Source organism: Meriones unguiculatus, chromosome 8 (genome assembly GCF_030254825.1).
Source record: "Meriones unguiculatus strain TT.TT164.6M chromosome 8, Bangor_MerUng_6.1, whole genome shotgun sequence".
Classification (NCBI taxonomy): domain Eukaryota; kingdom Metazoa; phylum Chordata; class Mammalia; order Rodentia; family Muridae; genus Meriones; species Meriones unguiculatus.
The window spans coordinates 5,780,320-5,800,575 of NC_083356.1; the positions used below are offsets into that span (position 1 = coordinate 5,780,320).

Consider the following 20,256-nt stretch of genomic DNA (forward strand, 5'->3'; position numbering starts at 1 on the left):
GGCAAGAGGAACTCAAGTTTAAAGCCAGACTCTGTCTCGATAAACACGGAAGATTTCAGTGACTGCCTGTTGGCTTGATACCACTAAATATTCAGCTCATCTAATATTATGGTGTACTGTTATTTCACACTCACCCCACCCACTCCTGTCTGTAACTCCGGTATCTCTCAGTCATGAAGTACAGCCGAGCGACACGGACTTCTGATCCACTGAACTCTTGCTACATATTCTTCTGGCTCTGTTTTATATCGTTCTCTATGTATGAAAGATGCCCAAAATATCAAGCGTTGAGCTTTGCAGGTGACAGCTATGCCGGCGCTCCTGATTTGGCCCCGCCTGGACCACCCCGCCAACCGGCAAACATTTTAACACTCATGGACTCAACAGCTGAGAAGCCAGGTCCTCCGTGACTCCCCCAGCGACTGTCATACATGTAACTGACTACGTGGAGAATTTTATTTTGAGGCAAGTGTGGACAACTGCCACAGGAACTGTGCTCTCATCACCCTGCTGTTTCCAGAAAGCGGGGAATGTCCGTGAGCACGCTCCGGCAGCCTGTTTGCTCCTGCGCAGCAGCTGCCAAGAAAACCCACACCTTCTGCCACGACTGTCTGCCACAGAGGAGGAGGCAAGGGGCAGTGTGTCGTAACTGTTCTGTGAAGCGGTTCTTTCATGTTTGCGTTTTCTGTAGTTCTCTTTGGGTGTCTTCCACTGAATGCTGAGTCAGCCCGTCTCCACTCCTAAAGGCCTCCGCCAGAGAAGTCACCCTCATCGGTGCCCAGGGCCCCTGGGAAGCCCAGGTGGGTACAGCAGCTGACCCCTCTGGTGGGCTGAGCAGACGGGGACCCGAGGTACACTGGCAAGAGCAGGGCACCGGAACCACGTAACTGGCTGTAAACATACAGTGATAAGCCGCCTCTCCAGCCCAGTTTATTTCATACAGAAACCTGGCCGTTAGGTCCCACAAACACTTACCAGACATCTGTGCTCTATCAAAGCACGGCCGAGGCCAAGGGCAGCGAGACAAAATGCTCTCTTTACAGCTTCATAATTCCCAAAGCCCTATTCACCTGTCTCACCCGAGGCAATCTCGCAAAATCAGACCATTAGCTCCATTACATCACAGCCGGAAGGCTGGAATCTGCAAGGCTGACTTACTTACTGAAGGTCACACAGCCAAGAAACAGAGCAATCGGGACCCAAATCCGGGGATTGGATTCTTTATTCAACGGTCCGTTTTACCATATCACCCTATTTTTATCCACTGCTATCTGGCTTTTAATTACAGGGTGGTTCCGGACCAATGGTGCATGTCACGGGAGAGATACATGTTCCTTTGCTTATATAAATCTTTACTGTTGATGTCATGAAGAGGAGGACTCTTGAGGTTACTTCATTCATTTGTTCCTGTCGTTTGTTTCTGAGACAATGCCTCAGGGAGCCCAGACTAGTTTCAGACTTGCTACAGAGCCTAGGCTAGCCTTCAACAGCTGATCTTGTTTCTGCCCCCTAAGAACGGGATCAAAGTGTGTGTCCTATGCCCTGCACAACTGCTTAATTCTGAAATCATTTTCACCTCTGGTTACTTGTTTCTCCCAAATAATGTTTTTACTTACAGACACTTGCTTCATTGAATCAGATAGTTTTGTCAACAAAATGAGTAAGAGCTAAAGTTTTGCCTCTTTCTGGGGCAAGCTTTTGGGCTCTCAGCCACCTCCAGCTTGGAGTTGCATTCTCTATACTGCGGCGCTGCCCAAATTTATTTCTAATCACACTGAAGATTCCTAGAAGAGAGCGACCACATTATAGTTCTGGGAGTGTGGCCAAGATTAACAATATTTGCTGAATGGAATTTAAATCATGGTCAGCCCTGCTAGTCCCTAAATGGGAAGCATTAGCACTAATGGGGAAGCTTGAAACCGGAGTAAGAAAGACCGGGGTAAAAGAGCAGGTTCTACCTCTGATCTTGGGTCAGGTCACCAACTAAGCCCTGGAGTAGCTCTCGTTAGAAAATGGGGGGTTTCAATAACCGAGCCCGAGGGTCCTTGTAGCAAGCAGTTCAGTGAGCACAGCACAGAGCGCAAACGACCGTGCGTGCTTGCTACGGCCACACTCCCGTGGTCTCTCCAGAGGTCCTTCTCCTGGGGAATGTGACGCCACCTTTCACTGCTACACACAGACGGGTCAGAGTGCCACAGCAAACTACCCGGGGAGCACCCATCACAGAGGCCTGCGTTTGCTCGAAGTGGCTGATGGAGCAGCGTGGTTATGCTGTCTGTGTAACGTTTCCCTTTCCCTCTCTCGGCGCACTCTTACTTCATTTGTGCCAGTGTTAGCTGGTGAGAGACGTTCAGATGTTATTTTGAGTAAACGAAATCCTCAGAACTGGGAGTGTGAAATGCTATCAGTATGGATCAGAAGGATGGCGGTGACCCCCAGTTCGGAGGATATGATGGCATTCAGGAATTCAATTACATGATCCCTCAGGCTAGTAATGCGCAAAATGGAAACAGACCCCTACCATTTATGCTCCAGATACTAAGAGGTTATCATGATAATTACGAGCATTGTTTCAGCACACAGAGTTTTCAAATGTGCATTTTTTGGTGTGTGTGTGTGTGTGTGTGTGTGCATGCTATGTTTGCGTGTGGGCATATATTTGCACGCATGGGGACCAGAGGTTGGTACAAAATCTCTTCAGTAGCTCTCTACCTGAGCCGGAGCTTGCAATTTCACTTAGACTGCCTAGCCAGCGAGCCCTCTGGGATCTGCCCATCTCTGGGGAATACTGGGGTTACAGACATGTGGGTCTAGTTTTGTAGGTGGGTTGTGAACACTTGGAACTCATGTCCTCATGTCCAAGCAGTAATCTCTTTACCCACTGAACCATCTCTTCAGCCCCACAGGTTTTTAGAAGCAAATTCTAACCTATGCATTTCATCCCTGAGGCCGAGTTTGGAATACGAAAGAAAAGGTGCAGTGATGCAGTCCTAGAAATTCAGCATTTGGATGGCAGAGATAGGGAGGTGGCCAGTTTGAGGCCAGCCTGGGTTACACAGCAACAAAAGGAGGAAGAGAAGGAGCCAGAGGAAGAGGAAGAGGAGGAGAAGGAGAAGGAAAAGGTAAGGAGGAGCATGACGGGAGGGGGTGGGAGGTCTGTTTTTATCAATGTATCGTTATGACAAAGAAGAAAACCTTATTACAGACTTCAGGTTTCTCCATTGGATTTATTCTTTGAGCAGATATATTTATTTATTTATTTTACCAGTGAGATTATGAATGACATTCTGATTCTACTTCTCTGCCTTCCAATCTTTCTGCAGTAAGCACCCAGCATTTTCACGATTAGAGAAAAGGTCCTTAATTATTATTATTTTCATTTCTCACTGAAAAACAAATGGTGGTGAGGGACAGGGCATCATGAGACCTTCCCAAAAGCTGGCCTTGGGAGGACTCCCAGTGTTTCCCATTGAAATTCAACAAAGGATGTCAAGTCCTGACCTGGGCCTGGGAATGCAGACTAATGCCCAGTAAAGACTCCATTTCCATTGTGTGCCTCATTTCCATCACACTGGTGTGGCTGTCAGATCACTGTAATTCTCACATTAACTGCCTGGCACACTGTAGGTGCTTAGTAAATGTTTGCCCAATGAACCACTCTAGTGCCAACATAGGTGGCAGCTGTCAGCACCTCCCCCACCCCACAGAAGGCACTTCACTGCCTGCTTGAGAAGTACAGGAGGGTCTGGCTCTCCAGAATGGAGGTGGGTGATTATTAAATGTGAACCACCACTAACGAGAAACTCTAACCAGCTAGAACTTTCCAGAGTATTTTTCTCATCATAAAAGTACTGCAGAATAATAGAGTATACAGATAAGGAAAGAAAAGAAATACTTTTAAAAACCACTGGTGACATAGGAATATAATTTTTTCACAGAAGCTATACAAAATATATAACTTATATATTTATTTACAAATATATATAAATATATAACTTATATATTTATTTACCTATATATATTTCTTTTACAAGAATCAGAATTTACCATTTTGTAATTTTGATGTCCCCAAATAGTATCCTTCCATATTATTTTAGATAGCAATATAGATGGGCTTCTTAAACTTTTCCACTCATGACCCATTATTGCCTTATACATTTTTACAAGACAGCTGATGTATGTATGTATGTATGTATGTATATATATGCTAGGTATACAATCTGAAAACATACTGGGATAAAATTTTTCTATTAAAACAAGTTTTGGTATGTAATTTTAATATTTATTGGAGATGACAGGAAGCTTTCGTTGCAACGAGGTGAAGGTGGTTGTTTCATTTTCACAAAAAGAATTAGATCTGGGGGCTGGGGGGCAGCTCCTTGGTAGAGACTATGTGATGCTCTTGCAGAGGACCAGAGTTCAGAGATCAGACCCCAGCACCTGGAGGGCTCACAACTGCCTGTAACTCCATCACCAGGGGAGCCAATGCCCCCTTCTGGCCTCTGAGGGCACCTTCTCTCTCTCTCTCTCTCTCTCTCTCTCTCTCTCTCTCTCACCCTCTTGCTCTCTCTCTTGCTCACTCACCCTCTTGCTCTCTCTCACACACACGATTTAAAAAAAGAATTAAATCTTCAAATCAGGGCAAGTATTTGACGCTGAGAGACACCGTCACAGGTCAGTCAGTAATTTTTTTCTGAGTTGATTGATGCTTTGATCTATCACCACCAGTGATGATAACTACTTTGCATAAACACATAATATAAAATGGCAGAAGTATGTTTAGGCTATTTTGGAAATTCTATCCTAATCCTAAGTCAATTTTTGCTTAATTACTTTTTTTTTTTTTATGAAACGCTAGTTGGCAATTCTAACAACAACATTTAAAAACAAACCACCACAACATAATCCAAACATAGTAATTCAGTACCTGCATGCTGAGGAACTGCGGTAGCAGAATATTAAATGTTTTCGTTTTTCATAATTAGACCATTATGTTTCTATATGAGCAGAAAACCTTGTACATGCAGCAAAAACACCGCAATTCATAGCATACGCTAGTGCTGAATATGAGCTGGGGTGTTTCGGGCAGCATTTGCTGGTGCTGCATGGCATGACAGCATCAAGTGTGCCTGTTGTGTGTTCGGAACCAAGGCTGCGGTGACGTCACACAATGCAACACGGGCGGGCGCTGCCAGGCACCCCTCGGGTTCACTATGTATCTACTGCATTATTTACATATTATTATCTATAAATATATAATGTATTAAATCTATGGATATAGAATGTGTTTATAGACTGATATGTTATTCTATATTTACTGAATTATGTTATTTCTGAATTAATTATTTTGTTGTCGTTGCATGTCCAGAAACCAACCCTGACACTGTTGCTCACCCTCAGTCACCATCACAGGTTCAGGTACAGCCAACCCAAGTCTGCAGGGATTTTAACGGGCTGGATCCAGTGCCACTCAAACCTCGAACGGGGTGAGCGATCGCTCTTACCCAGCGAAGGCTCCATGCCGCAGGTCCGAGCTAGGCACAGGACCAGAAAAGCCAAACCCTCAGAGACGGAGCCACTTCCTCCTGCTGAACAGCACCCGAGGCGGAGTCTGAGTCTTCCCTGGAAATGCATCTCCACCAGGGAGAGTCCTGGGACAGAGTGCTTGACCTTAGCAGACACTGGACAATGGCCACAGAGCAGCAGGGGCCTGCCGACACCGGGAAAGACTGCTGGAGTTGGGTGGCCAAGCCGCACGTTTCCTGCGGGTCAACACTTGGGTAAAACCCCTGCTGTAGCAGTCAAATGGAGGCTGGGGATACAGGGGGCATTAGGGGAGTTGGATAACCGCGACGACCAGATGGGAGGAAGGAGAGGGCGCTAAGCCAGTTCTGGCAGGCGAGCTGGCTGTCCCTCTCCCTGGGGAAGGTTCGCAAGGCCCTGCTGCCCTTCGCGTATTCTTATTTCTAATGCAGCGGATTATAACAGGCTTCATGGAGAGTAAAAAAACAAAACAAAACAAAACAAAAAACGTTTCCAAACAGCCTCCACTTGTTCCAGAAAGGGGCCCACATCACAGACCACGAGCTTTATAAAATAACCAAGAAAATCAGCAGTTTAATGTCTTTGCAGCTGAGAGAGTAGTTACGAGAACGAAGAGAGAACAGACTGCAGAACGGCTATAGCAGAGCCCACCAGGGTCCAAGACCACCACACCTGCACGAGCCACAGCAGCCAGGGCCAACTGCCAACAGACCGTCAAGCGCAACAGCGAGGAACAAACCAGAGACAAGCAGCGCCACTCAAAGCGTGACCGCTCCCGAACTGGAGAGAGCATCAGGTGGGCGGCGCGCGAGCATCTCCCCGGTTGGACATGCGCAGAAGCCTTGCGATAGGCCCAAAGACCGAGCCAATCAGAGTAGAAATCTCTCTGGTCTTTCTTTAGTTTCTACCATCCTATAAAAAGCCCCTTGGATCCTCTCCCGAGCTCTTGCTTTCTGCAACACAGCTTTAATCTTCTCCTTTAAGCCGCATCTCCCTTCTAAGCGTACCCTTCTTGTCTGTGAATTTCTCTCACTTGAAGTCCTGGGTGACCCTTTGCGTCCGGCGCTCTAACTCCTGAATTATGTATATCTATTATGAGAACGCTTGCTCTCAGGGATACTCCCTTTCCTGGTCCAGTATTATGAGTGGTACCTGGCAATGAGGGCTCCCTAAGCGTAATTTCTAGAGAAGAGAGTGCCTTAGGCATGCACGCGCGTGTACACACACACATACACACACACACACACACCGAGAGAGGTGAAGGGGAGATTTCACTGGATCACAGAAAACTTGCTAGTATCAAAGGAACTAACATAAAACCACACATAGGCTAGAAAACCCATAGTATTAGTAAAAATGGCTGTGTTGTTGTTAATCTTGCTTGTCACATTAACTAGATCAAGCAGGAGGCAGACATGCCCGGCAAGCCTGGGAGGGATTTGCGAGACGAGACAGCACGGATGAAGGCGGTCTGGAAACCAAGAAGCTTTTACTGTTTGCCTGCTGGCCCCTGCTTTCAACGGCAAAGTCCACCCCACCGCTGCCATCGCTGCTGCTGGATTCCTTTGCTAATGCCAAAACCCAGCTCCTTCAGGCTTCCAGCATGGACTGAAGACCAGTGGAACACGGAATCCCCTGATCAGGACCAGGCTGGGGCTGTCGGGACACCCAGCCTCACACACTGCACAGCTGCCAGGTTCGCAGCCTCCCCAGTGTGATGACAGCTTACGACAGATAAACCAGAGCGAGAAGAACCCAAGACTGCATCTCAACCACTGCCTCCATCCAGGAGCGGCGTCTGAGGCCAGGAAGGCGCTCCATGATCACACCCATCTCAGCACACTAGATTCAAAAAACCAAGTCACGTGTCGCAGCCACTTCCTACTATCCACTGGAGTCATGATCAAACGGTCAAAAATACCAGTAGAAAATACCACACGGACAAGACCAGAGGAACACCCATCTGTCCTATTTTAGCGCCTGAGACGGCTCCGGCCATCTGTCTTGGTACTCCTTCCAAGTTGGAGGAAGAAACTTCTCTGTTCTGTTCAACTCAAACTCTTCAAGCGGAGCCTCAAGACCATTTTCAACACATTCCATTTCCAAACAGTTTGGAGTACAGCTATTAATCATCTGGGTGATGGGACAGTATCAAGGCACAGGGTTTCGGGGAACAGTGAGTGATGGAGTTATAAAAGAGAGAGCATCTGGAGGCCTTCAGGTGTGGCTGGGTCCAGGACTCTGCCGTTCGTCAGGCCCCTCCGCTTTCGGACAAGCTTTTTGACACGTAAAGGAACAGCAGACTGACGCCATCACCATCTAGAACTGATCCCTCTACCACGGTGACCGTGACGGAGGAGAACACTACCGTCACAGAATTTTCCTTCCAGTGGAGAGGAGATGCTACGGTTTGATTATGATTTGAGTGTTTGTCCCCCCACTCCTACCCCAAATTCACGCCATAGGAGCCTAACCCTGTGTGGCTGTGTTAGGGCGGTGGGGCCTGACGTCAGGTAATTAATTCATGGAGGCTCACACTTACAAGGGACTAAGGCAGGGCTCGAGGGACTGCAGGTGCTAGAGCTGTTATAAAAAACAAACCTGGCTCCTGGACCTGTCCGGTACGCTGTGGGATCACTTCCTCTGTCACCCTGCCACGACTCCATCTACCGTGCTGTGAAGAGCATGGGGGCCTTCTCTAGAGGCTCAACTGAGGGAGTGGCGTGACCCTGGATATCTAGCCTCTGTGACTGTCAGCGCAATTACATTTCTTTGGGGGAAAAAAAAGCACCCTCTGGGGGCATTTTGTTATAGAACTAATGTAGGGATGTTAGAAGATGAAGGTTTAAAAATGCCTGAAATTAAAAAAAAAAAGTATTATCTTCCACAAAATAAGGCTATGTACATTTTTGCCATTATTAAAGGCAGCTTTCTCATCTCCGTGCTGGTCAACACACAACTTTCACCCCTCTCTCGCCTCTGACGTATGTGGGGAGCCCACAGATCAGGTCTCAAACAAACCTGCCTGTGAGTTTGGGTTCAGCTGTTTCGTGCACTGAAGTGATGTCATGACACTCCTGCAACTTGCCTTCAGCTATAGCAAAGTACCATCCACTCTCCATTTCTTAAACAAAACACCCATTTTAGATCATTTTGTGGTGGTTTAAACAGCCTTCCTGGTCTCCTTCCAAGAGGATGTTAGTAAAATACTGCAAACCCGGGCACTTATTGGTCAGTTAAATAGTACTCCTTTGACGTCCATTTCCAGGTTATTTATCATTCAACCTGGTGACCATGAAGGCTTTGAGACCAAGTCTTTTGAGGAGTCAGGGGGTGTGGTCTGACAGAAAGTCATACCCTATTTCCCTGGGGAAGTGAAGAATTAACCCTTAGAGCACCCCAGGCTGGACGCTTTCGGTAAAAGCCAATCTTGAATGAAAGTGAAACTAACTTGAATCCCGTTGCTCTCTCTTGAAAACACTGGAACCGGTCCACAAACAGGTTACCGCCACACGCTGGCCCACCACCCATGGCCAAAAACTCACGCTGGGAGTTTTCACTGCATTTAAGGGTGCCTGGGGGGAGGGGGTAATCAGCTCAGCTTTTAAGTAGTTTAACCAGTCACGTGCCCTGCTCCAGCTGTCTCCCCAATTTTGTCTCCTTTTTATTGCTTCCCTATCCCTTCTACTGTAGTTAGCATGTTTTGTAGGGACAGTAATTTATTTCTTTTAATCCGCATACCACGGCCAAATGGATCATTTGGCTCAATCAAATCCCGTCGCTGAAGCCTTAAACAAAAACGGATTTTTAATCATAAAGCTCACCGGCCTCAAGCTCTCTGCCTCGTTTTCCCATGGCCTTGTCCAGCCTGCACCTTCCCAGCATGCTAGCTCAGACTACTGGAGCCTGGTGGCTGCGTGGCCTCCAGAGGCCAAGTCCTCCTACGTAGCCATCCTTCCCGATTAAGCCTAGTCCCGGAGCCGCCAGCACGACTCCGGATTTTTGTTTATTTATTTTATTTTATTTTTTTAAGGCTAATGCCCTTATCTTTGCACTCCAGCCGGAAGGTCTGCTCAGCCTTCTTTCCTGCCCCTTTGCTTCTAGAATTGGGCCCGGTGCCTCGGGCCGCCTTCTCTGAGTTAGGAAAAGGGCTCGAACTTTCCCAGGGAACCGAGGGGCGTCCCCGCGGCGCCTTCGCCCCCCCACCCCCCGCCAAGCCCCGGTGGTGCCGGAGGGAACGCGCCGCGGCCCTCGCTCCTGTCCTCCTCCTCCTCCTCCTCCAAACCCGGGCGGGGACCCCGGCAAGCACCCGGTGCACAGCGCCCGCCAGGCCCCTCGCCCCAGCCCCTAAGCCGGGCTCCGAGGTCGGGGTGGGGTGCCACCTGCGGGCCACCGCGCGCGGGGCTCCCCGGCAGACTGGGCGGCTCCCTACCGGGCTGGGCGGCTCCCCCGCGGGTGCGGGGCGAGGGGCGCGGGGCCTGGGGGTGCAGAGTCGCAGGCCTCGCCGCGGTCCCACCCGGCCGAGAGGCGGCGCGGAGCCCGCACGGGGCCGCCTCTGCGATTGGCTGCGCCCCCCCTGCTCCGCCCGCCGCGGCGCCCGAGGAGCGAGGACGCGGGGACCCGCCTCCCGCCCGCTCCCGACCCCGGGCGCGCGGGATAAAAGGCGGGCGGCGGGCGCGGGAGCCCGGGCCCTGCAGCCTGCGAGCGCCACCGGCGGGCCGGGTGCACCCGCCGCCCACCCCGCTCCCGGCGCGGCCGAGCTCCGGTGATACCTGCAGCCGCCGAGCGCCGCAGAGCCGGGGATGCCGCGCCGCCGCCTCGAAACTCGCCAAAGTTGAGAGGCTGCCGCCCACCGGGAGCAGGAGGGAAGGTGCGAGCGCGCGGGGCGCGGACCGACTGACGGACGCGCGGACCCTCCGAGCGCACCGCCGTCGGCGGCCTCCGCCGAGCCGCGGCGGCTTCCCAGCGCTGTGAGTGGTCCGCTAGATCGACGGCTGGCTAAGTATTTCCGTTCAATTGTTTACGGGATGCGATTGTGTGTTTGTGTGTGTGTGTCGGTGGAGGAAGTTAGGGCAGGAGGCGTCCTTTAAACAAACAAACGAGCAAAACCCCTGAGCTCCTGATTAGTGAGACGGTTGCATTGAGACAAGGTACCTGGAAAGCTTACTGAGTTGGAGGATGGAGGAACCTAGGGGGGGAATGCATTTAACAGGTTCTTTTTTTTAAAAAAAGGCTACCCTGTTGGCAAGGAAAAGAAACCCATTTCAAAAGTTAAATGGAACGAAAGTAAATAGTACAGAAGGGTTAACTAGTGGCAGTTAACTTGTGCTTTCCTCCCTTTTTAAATATTGTCAGCAGATTGGTGGGAGGCCGAGCTGGCGAGAAGCCACTGGGAGAGGCTCAGAGGCGACCATAATGTGGTTGAGGCTCCACACACTGCCCACCCTGACTGGAGCTGTCAAACCGGGTTGCAGAGAGCTGCTGTGCTTGTTGCTCATCGCCGCGATGGTGAGCCCCAGTGCCTCAGGAGCATGCCCCTCTGCTTGCATCTGCGCCACGGACATCGTCAGCTGCACCAACAAAAACCTGTCCAAGGTGCCTGGGAACCTCTTCAGACTGATTAGGAGACTGGACCTGAGCTATAACAGGCTTGGGCTGCTAGATGCCGACTGGATTCCCGCGTCCTTGGTCAAGCTCAGCACCCTGATCCTGCGGCACAACAACATCAGCAGCATCTCCGTGGGCAGTTTCTCCACGACTCCCAATTTAAAGTGTCTTGACTTATCGTCCAACAGGCTGAGGTCGGTGAGGAGTGCCACGTTCCAGGAGCTGAGGCTGCTGGAGGTGCTCCTCCTTTACAACAATCACATTTCCTCTCTGGACCCGGCAGCATTCGGGGGCCTCTCCCACTTGCAGAAGCTCTACCTGAGTGGGAACTTCCTCACCGAGTTCCCTATGGATCTGTATGTCGGGAGGTTCAAGCTGCCCGATCTGACCTTTTTAGATGTTTCTTATAACCGAATCCCTTCCATACCAATGCACCATATAAATTTAGTGCCAGGGAGACAGCTGAGAGGCATCTACCTCCACGGGAACCCGTTCGTCTGTGACTGTGCCCTGTACTCCTTGCTGATCTTCTGGTACCGCAGGCACTTTAGCTCCGTGATGGATTTTAAGAATGACTACACCTGCCGCCTGTGGCCGGACTCCAGGCACTCCCGTCAGCTGTCCCTACTCCAGGACAGCTTTCTCAACTGTTCCTACAGCGTCATCAACGGGTCCTTCCACGCGCTTGGCTTCATCCACGAGGCTCAGGTTGGGGAGAGAGCGATCGTCCACTGTGACAGCAAGACTGGCAATGGAAATACCGATTTCATCTGGGTGGGTCCCGATAACAGACTGCTGGAGCCAGATAAAGACACGGGAAACTTTCGTGTGCTTTACAATGGAAGTCTGGTCATAGAGAACCCTAGTTTTGAGGATGCTGGAATTTATTCTTGTATTGCAATGAATAGGCAGCGCCTGTTGAATGAAACTGTGGATATCATGATAAATGTGAGCAATTTCACCATCAGCAGATCCCATGCTCACGAGGCATTTAACACGGCTTTTACCACCCTCGCCGCCTGCGTGGCCAGTATAGTCCTGGTACTACTGTATTTGTACCTGACGCCATGCCCGTGCAAATGTAAAGCCAAGAGACAGAAAAACATGCTGACCCAAAGCAATGCCCACTCCTCCATCCTCAGCCCGGGCCCCGCTGGCGACGCCTCTGCTGATGACCGGAAGGCAGGTAAAAGAGTGGTGTTTTTGGAGCCCCTGAAGGATACTGCAGCGGGACAGAATGGGAAAGTCAAGCTTTTCCCCAGTGAGGCCGTGATAGCCGAGGGCATCCTGAAGTCCCCGAGGGCGAAATCGGACTCAGACTCGGTCAATTCTGTGTTCTCAGACACACCCTTTGTGGCCTCCACCTAACCGTGTTGCCTGTGTCTGTCCCGTGTCGTGGTTCACTCTCTCCCTGTTTAACTTCGTGTGGTTCCACAAAATCAACAGCAGGACAGAAACTGTTTTGTCTTTTGAGAGAAAACCAAATGGTGTCTTAAGATGGTTGCTAGGAAGTGAAGCCGAGCACACTGGTTGCTCACTGTGCTGGGGAAAGATGTGGTTGATTTTGAGAGTTCAAGTTCTGGATAGCAGCTTCAGCTTAGCTTTCAGCAATGCTGCTGATGCCAAGGCTGGCCTGAAGGCAGTGTGACTGGCCATTATCCCTCTATTCAGTTATCTTAAAGGAAGAGCAAAGCTATGTGCTGGCACTCTTTAAAAATAGACTGTTGTCTTACTAGAACCAAAGTTGAGCTTTTTTAAAAAAACATTTTTTTTTTTTTTAAGAAAAACACTAGTGGCTTCTTTTATTTTTAAAAGAGGCAGAAGGGAAGAAATGGTTATTTATAAAGCATTAAGTTGGCATAGAGGCTTTTCAGCCAAAATCACCATTTCAGACCAGAATGGACAGACTCTAACCACGTCCACAGCTGTGCCACATCCTACGTAGTTCGAAGCAAGTTGTGCAGAAAGGTGTCGTTGTTTAGCTGTCTTCCTTCTCCGCGTTCTCTCTGCTGTATCCAGGTACAAATGATCTCACATGTGTCAGTACCAAGATGTCCAGGTAGCCCCCGCTTGTGTATATGTGAAACCCTAAGTTATATGACCTGCTAAATAGACCCGATGTACTGTGCTTTAGACCTTTAAATCAGTGTAAATACATGTACTCTGTGACCTAACGTCTTAGTTGCCTATTTACAAATGCAATCCAAGATGTTTTATGTGACTAGATGGTACAGCAAATGCTTCTTCAAAGTTATTGTTATTACAATAGGGACTTTATCTTTTAGTGGGGGGGGACCCAGCTTTAATATGCTCTGATCAGATTGTCACTCTGCATCACGGTGTATGACTCTGATATAATGCATTCCAGCCAGGTTTGGAAGACACTTAACTTCTAGTTTTAGGTCAAGTGAGTGCCCGGAAGACCTGATTATTCTCATATCTGCCAAGAGGTAATCATGTGCCTCTCTTGGCACTAAAATGGAGGGCTCAGACCAATTGATGCTTCAAGTTCCTTCCCATATTAGCATCTGGTTTCCCTGTAGCCCCGTACCCATATAGGAGGGGAAATAGGGGTGGGGTTAAGATGGGCTTGCACAGCACGATAGCTTACAGGTGCTTGAATGAAGGAGGCTCAGAGAGAATCATGGGTCGTGTATGACCAAGCAGTAGCAAATGACAGGAGCAAAGGAAATCCCTGGCTCAGTGTGCTCCCTGGAGAAGATAGGGATCCAGAGGACTGACCACCTTTAGACAACCAGGGGCGTGGAGAAGGGATAAAATCAGACAAGGGTAACCAAAGGCGAGGAGAAGCGGATAGGCATCTTCTACAGAAAGCTGGGCATGGTCAACAGTGGCACCTTACAGACACAGATGAGGATGGAAGGTGGATGGTGACAGTGGTCACTTATTGGGGACACAGTTGGCAATAGTGGACGCTTGACGGCTGCCCGGGTGCTGTCTGGGATTCTCTGTAGCAGACTGGTCAGCAGGGGGTGCAGGAGCAAGTGGTCACAAGGCCCTTCCCCAGGGGACAGGATGCAGAGCTGGAACTCGATATAGGATTGTGAACATTATCACACAGCATTTAGAGTGACCCCACGGCTTCTTAAATCCCCCACCCTGTACAGAGTCCTTCAGAGCCACATTACCTGCCAACATTTTATAGTAGTTGCAGCCGTTCAAGTATTAGAAGGTGCATGGAGCTGGTATGACCTCGGGGGGCGGGGGGGGGACATCTTTTCTTCCTTCGTATTTAGAGAAACCCCAACTCGGGGGATGCTATGATTAGTTAGGATCATAGGAGCCCCGAAGGTAAGGGCATGGCTGTGCTGCCTCTGGGGTGTGAGGAAACTGCCGCCCCTTCAGCAATGTAACTGAAGTGGGTCCCTAAGTGGCTTCTCATCTGGATGCGACCCCTAAGGCCTTCCAGCCGCTGACCCCTAGGAGCTAAGTATTTGTCTTGACAGAGAAACGGGGCAGTGCTGGGAGTGAGGTGGTGATGGCGTTCAACCACAGCTGCTTCTACTGCTTAGGTGCCAGGTTAGGGCAGGATAAACTTAGGCAGAAACCAAGGTAACTTTTAAACAGAACAAAACAACGAAATATCCTGAGTATTCAAAACTCTTGTTTTTCAAGCAAACGCAGGGACCAAAAAGATGGTGATAAATCCTGGAGCTGAATGTTGTGGTATGGAGTCCTAAGTGCCTGGGCATATCAATCTTTAAGTAGGAGCCTGCGCTCATGCATTTTAAATACAGGAACAAAATTAATGTGTGCTTTGTAAGTTTACCTCACTCGATACTTTTATGTAATTTTCCTTCTAAGCACTAACCTGGGCTTACGCAACTGGGTTACTCTTTTAAGCCAGTGCGGAGAGATGGAAACTCAAGGAGAACTCCACCAGTTCAAGTGTGACCTTTCCTTCTTTCCGTTTTCAAAGATTTACTGTTATTATTTCATGTGTGTGCACACGTGCACGGGTGTGTGAGCATGGTGTGAGAGAGTACAAGCATGTGTGTGCGTGAAGGCAGGTACCTGTGCAAACCAGAGGGGCCCAGGCCCCTGGGGTTGGAGTTACTAAGCTGCCTCACTGAGGTGTGAAAACAGGAACTCTTGTCCTCTGTAGAAGCAGTGCACGCTTTTAGCCACCGAGCCATCTCTCCAGCCCTGATGGGAGACTTCCTTGGGTATTTTCACTGAAGCAGAGATTCCAGCTTCACTCTTTTCCACGTGTGAATAAAATAACTGTAATTTTCATCTTAAAACGTTAGGGGTGCAGGGGTGGGGATTTGGGAGGTAGAAGCCAAGCCTGATGACCCGAGCTGGGATCCCCAGAACCTGGGCAAAGAAGTGCACACCTCAGCCAAGCCCCTGGAATCCCAGAACCGCCCCATGGAAAGATGAGAGGGAGAGAAGAGACCCCAGAAGCTGGAAGGCAGCAAGCCTGGCACACAAGGTGAAGGGCAGGCCAATGCCAGCGCGAGGGGGTTGTCCTCTGCTTCTACACACCCACTGTGGCATGCATGCACCCAGCTCCCCACCCCAGCAGGCAAGTGTGCACAGGCAAGTACACAGATGCACACACGCAAACACACAGGACCAGCATCCTGAAGGGAGGGCCTGAGAAGGCTGAACATGCAGGCAAGGTTTCTGCGGTACACCTCCCTGCCGCCCCAGACGCAGTTCAATATTTAATTTGTAGTTTTGCTTGATTAAGCATAGAAAAAAATGAATTTTATTTTCCAAATAAGCTTTTTTCCCAAATCATTAATTAGAAAAAAAAAATGGGTGAAATTCGTGAGGGTAGAGCCGATGAGGAATAGGCAGCCTGGCTGAGACCTGAGAAGACGTGTGTTTGGCGAGTCCTACTAAGCGCTGTCGAGACTGGATCCAGCTGGCGTCCTCAGGCCACCCTCATTCCCTTTGCCACAGCAGAGCTGCTGATCACAGCTGCGGATCCCGGACACCTTCCAGCTTCACCTGACTTACCAAGTGGCTAGGCGGTGAGTCCAGGGCCAGACTTCTCCAGAGACTCTTAGGGGAAAGTAAGATAAACAAGGGTTTCCCGCCCTCCCAAACAGGGCCTAACTCGGGAAGTTCAGGATGGGGCCTGCCAATCATACTGAAGATATTTTGTTAGCATGTAATTCTACCTGATTTGATGGGACACATGCTAAGTGTGGCCATAGCAGACTTCATGTGCCCTGTCAAAATACAGATTTCTAGTAATAAAAAGAAAAATCTTAGTCCCCTAAAATAGACTAATTTTTTTTTTTAAACCAAGATTTTGGTATGCTAACTCCAAATGGACCTGTGAGGAGAGCACTGGCTGGAACTTATGGCTTGTGTTTTCTTAAATTATGAAATCTAAAATTACTTTGATATGGCAACATCCCTGATTCTTTCCTTTTTAAGCTATTTTTAGTCTGGAAGCAGCTATAACAGATCGGGTTTGTGACAATGAGCACTGAGCCTTCTAATTTGATTAGCTTATAGCACTGTTAGCATAGATCCCAAGGAGTTTGAGAGCGGGTTCCATTTACAGAGAACTGAAATGTCATTGTTCTCCAATATGCTAGAATATTCTTCTTTTAAAAAGACCCACTAGATCTTTTCCCGGTTCCCTCCTTCCTCCTCTTCCCAAGGGCAGCTCCAGGTCTGTGATTCTTATTTCTCCTTATAGTAGTGTATGTGGAGAGGTTATTGGTTTGCTGTATCAGGTAATCAAGTTGTTTTTATCACAATAATCATGAAAACATTTCTCTTTAGTATTACCGGTGTTTTCCTGGAATGGCTTTGTAAGGCGTGGGGGATGGACAGGGTTTCTCTGGGTCCCAGGCTGCTTTCATTTGCTTTGATAACACATGACCAAAAGCAACTTGGGGAGGGAAGGATTTATTTGCCCTACACATCCTGATGCTGTTCATCGCTGATGGAAGTCAGGGCAGGAACCATGGAGAAATGCTGCCTGCCAGCTTGCTCCCCATCACCTGCTCAGCCTGCTTCTTATACATCCCAAGGTACCTGTGTAGGCGTGGCACTGCGGACAGTGACCTGGGCCCTCCTACGTCAATCATCAATCAAGGAAATGTCCTACAAATATGCCCACAGGCTAGTCTGATTGAGGCAATTCCTTCTTGGAGATTAACTCTTCTCAGGTGTGCCAAATTGATGAAAAACTAACCAGCAACCCCTTGTGTACTTCCTGAATAACCGAGAATATTGTCTGTGGGCCATTGAGACTTGAAGACAGATTTTAGTAAGGACAGGGGTAAACAAAATGATTAAACAGACACTTCAACATGCAAAGATGGCATTTATAGTGGATTCCTGTACTAGGCAGCTACTGCACACCAAGCAGGGTTGATTTGTGGCCCCTCCTCATCACAGCGTCGTGAAGGAAGGGAAGTCTGGCAAACGGAGAAAGAAGCTCAAAACAGAAAGAGTGACTTTCCCAGGCAACCCAGCTCATAACTTGTTTTAAATCACGTAATCTCTAAAACAAACTCTCCATATTCTCAACGGACGTTTTCCTGTAAAGTGTCTTTGCAGGGCATGAGCCATAGGTAAACTTTCAGGGACAGTGAAGCCCGAAGGTGGCAGCCTGGGAAGATGGCAGAAGGGTGTTTTCTGCATGAGCTGCCTGCACAGCCAGTCTGACCGGTTGGAGAGTGCCAGGCTTAGTGAGGACGATCTCAGACAAGAAGCTGAAGAGCTACCGAGGAAGACCCAGCATGGACCTCTGGCTTCTACGTGCATGTGCGTAAACACATACACGTACATTCAAAGGCACCCGTGAAGAATGTGAAGCAATTAACGTTCAGGGAAAATGTGTGGAGAAGGTGAATCCGAGAGCGTGAGTTATAATAAATGCGGACACAATTTTGAAAACAAATGTGGTACAAATAGCAAAATTGGGAGTCCACCCGGGAAGATGTAGATTAGGTGACTGTCTTAATTACGTCTTTGTTGCCCTGACAAAAACCATGACCTAGGCGCTGTATAAAAGAAAGCATTTAAATTGGGACCACACAGTTCTAGAGACCGCGGCCATCGTGGTGGCGAGCATGGCAACAGGCTGGTGTTGTAGCAGTGAGAGCTTACATCTGACCCACAAGCGCCAGGCAGACAGGGTGAGAGAGTGAGAGACACAGAGAGGCAGACAGACACACAGAGAGAGACACACAGAGACAGACACACAAAGAGAGAGACACACAGACAGAGACAGGGAGAGAGGGTGGGGGGGATGCTAACTGGGAATGGCTTGGGCTTTTGAAACCTCCAGTGACACTTCTACAAGACTACGCTTTCTCATCTTTCCCAAACACTCCCACCAACTGGGCACCAAACATTCAAATATGAGCCTATAAGGACCATTCTTTCTTAAACCACCGTGGTAGCCCAGGCTTGCCCAGTCTACTGGCTCATTAATCTGTTTCTACTTCTCCCATGCAATTGCTTAGCAGGCAAAATAAATTCCCGCTTTATCACTATAAATTATACATCAACACACTTAAATGAATAATTAATTTTGGTATTCTGAAATTTTAAAATTATTCTTAATTTGTTTGTTGGTTTGTTTGTTTTGGGACAGGGTTTCTCTGTGTAGACTTGGCTGTCCTGGACTTGCTTTGTAGACCAGGCTGGCCTTGAACTTGCAGAGCTCCGCCTGCCTCTGCCTCTCTGGGGGCTGGAATTACAGGTATGTGCCACCGCGCCCAGCTTATTCATGATTTCTAGAGTAAAAGTTTTGAGGAAGAGCAGAAATTTTGTTTTAAACTCCCAGAAAAAAATTAGTATGGGCAATTAAGACCTTTTTGGGGATTTCCAACTAATTTTAAAATTGAGTTTCTCAAATATTTAAAAATTATTTTACAAGGTACCACTGCTAGCTTACTTTATTAAAAGTGTCTATTGGGTAATCTTCTATCTGAGCACCGAATGTATTTTCAGGAAATGTTTTAGCGTCCATGGGATCTCTGTATCACAGGGAGAAGGGTCGCCACATTAATCAGGAATAGCCGAGGTTACTGAGCATTGCCAGCGCTGTAGGATCTATCATAAGGAACGCATAGAAACTGTATTGTCCTCCTCAAAGACGTTTTGGTACAGAGAGGGTCTCTTAGTGGGCGTCAGTTGCTGTGATGAAACACTTGACTAAAACCAGCTCGGGGAGGAAAGGGCTTATTTGGCTTAAACGTCTCGAGTCACCGTCCATTGAGGGAAGCCAGGGCAGGAACGGAAGCGGAAACTATGTCTCCTTAAGGCGTACTCAGCACAGTTTCTTACAGCACCTAGACCACCAGCCCAGGGGTGGTGCCCTACTCACAGGCAATCTGATGGAGGCCTTCTCAGTTAAATTTCCCTCTTCCCAGATACGTCAAGGTTTGTGTCAAGCTGGCAAAAGCAGACCTGCCCAGGGGAACCAAATAAAGCTGAAGCAACTCGAGAGATCAAGGTTGCCTACTAGTGACTATAACAGCCAGTAGGAGGTAAGGCCGGGAGACGATTGGCAGACACCTTGCCTTAGCCACCAGGGTTAATGTGAGGAAGACTTAGACACTAGTTAAAGAGCCCCTAGATCAGCGGTTCTCAACCTGTGGGTCGCAGCCCCCCTCGGGAGGGGTCAAGCATCATATATTTGCATTACAGTTCATAACAGTAGCAAAATTACAGCTACGGGTGGCTCTGAAATAGCTCTATGGTTGGGGGCTCACCACGACATGAAGAACCGGACTGAAGGGTCTCAGGGTTAGGAAGGCTGAGGACCACTGTCTAGTTGGGGTGAGGGCTAGCTCCGCCAGGATCCCCGCCTGCTGGTGCCTTACAGACAAGCTGGTTGACGGTGTCCTGACGTGGGTGTCAGAGAGTCACTCCACCCGGTCTAGAGGCCAGGCTAGCCCCGAGCCTGCACTCACAGCCCCACGCCTTACTGCCACCCACAGCAGAAGAAAGCTTTCTAAACCTGTGCGGTGAGAAAGAGAACAGCAATCATTATTTCCTGCTAATGGCTTGGAAGTACCTTTCTTTCTTTCTTTTTCTTTTTTTTTTTTTTAAAGAGGGCGAGCTTGGTAGTGTTTTGGCAGTTTCCCAAAGAGTCTGAGG

The 20,256-nt window shown here is 48.8% G+C and overlaps 2 protein-coding genes and 1 long non-coding RNA gene across 30 annotated transcripts in view; 2 read left to right on the plus strand and 1 right to left on the minus strand.

Moving 5' to 3' along the window:
• The window catches only part of Pced1b (PC-esterase domain containing 1B), a 187,552-nt gene extending 177,096 nt beyond the window's left edge, over window positions 1–10,456 (minus strand). For 11 of the 25 annotated variants that reach the window (XR_009593564.1, XR_009593566.1, XR_009593565.1 and 8 more), the window contains exon 1: window positions 10,317–10,456. The gene's annotated coding sequence lies outside the window, so the exon portion shown is untranslated. Of the gene's footprint in view, window positions 1–975; window positions 1,228–8,995; window positions 9,120–9,368; window positions 9,761–9,976; window positions 10,113–10,316 lie in introns of those variants that run through there. The other 14 variants (XR_009593568.1, XR_009593569.1, XR_009593567.1 and 11 more) reach the window with 6 other exon arrangements.
• LOC110546180 (uncharacterized) lies at window positions 421–8,482 on the plus strand. Of its 4 annotated transcripts, none has more exons than XR_009593570.1 (5): window positions 426–800; window positions 1,289–3,122; window positions 5,401–5,780; window positions 6,133–6,340; window positions 6,942–8,482. It is a non-coding gene; the product is annotated as an uncharacterized LOC110546180 (long non-coding RNA). The 4 variants fall into 4 exon arrangements; XR_009593571.1 differs by having other exon boundaries at window positions 439–800; window positions 1,289–1,387; window positions 2,899–3,122; window positions 5,401–6,340; XR_009593572.1 differs by having other exon boundaries at window positions 421–800; window positions 5,369–6,340.
• Window positions 10,457–10,956: 500 nt separating the features above from the next.
• Amigo2 (adhesion molecule with Ig like domain 2) lies at window positions 10,957–13,325 on the plus strand. Its single transcript, XM_021632813.2, has one exon. The coding sequence runs from the start codon at window positions 10,960–10,962 to the stop codon at window positions 12,517–12,519; it is 1,560 nt and encodes a 519-aa protein (XP_021488488.1). The 5' UTR covers window positions 10,957–10,959; the 3' UTR covers window positions 12,520–13,325.
• The last annotated feature ends 6,931 nt before the right edge of the window (window positions 13,326–20,256 follow it).

What these genes read in the sequence shown, in the direction of transcription:
- Amigo2 (XM_021632813.2), top strand. Translation starts at nt 10,960, where the DNA reads ATGTGGTTGAGGCTCCACACACTGCCCACCCTGACTGGAGCTGTCAAA.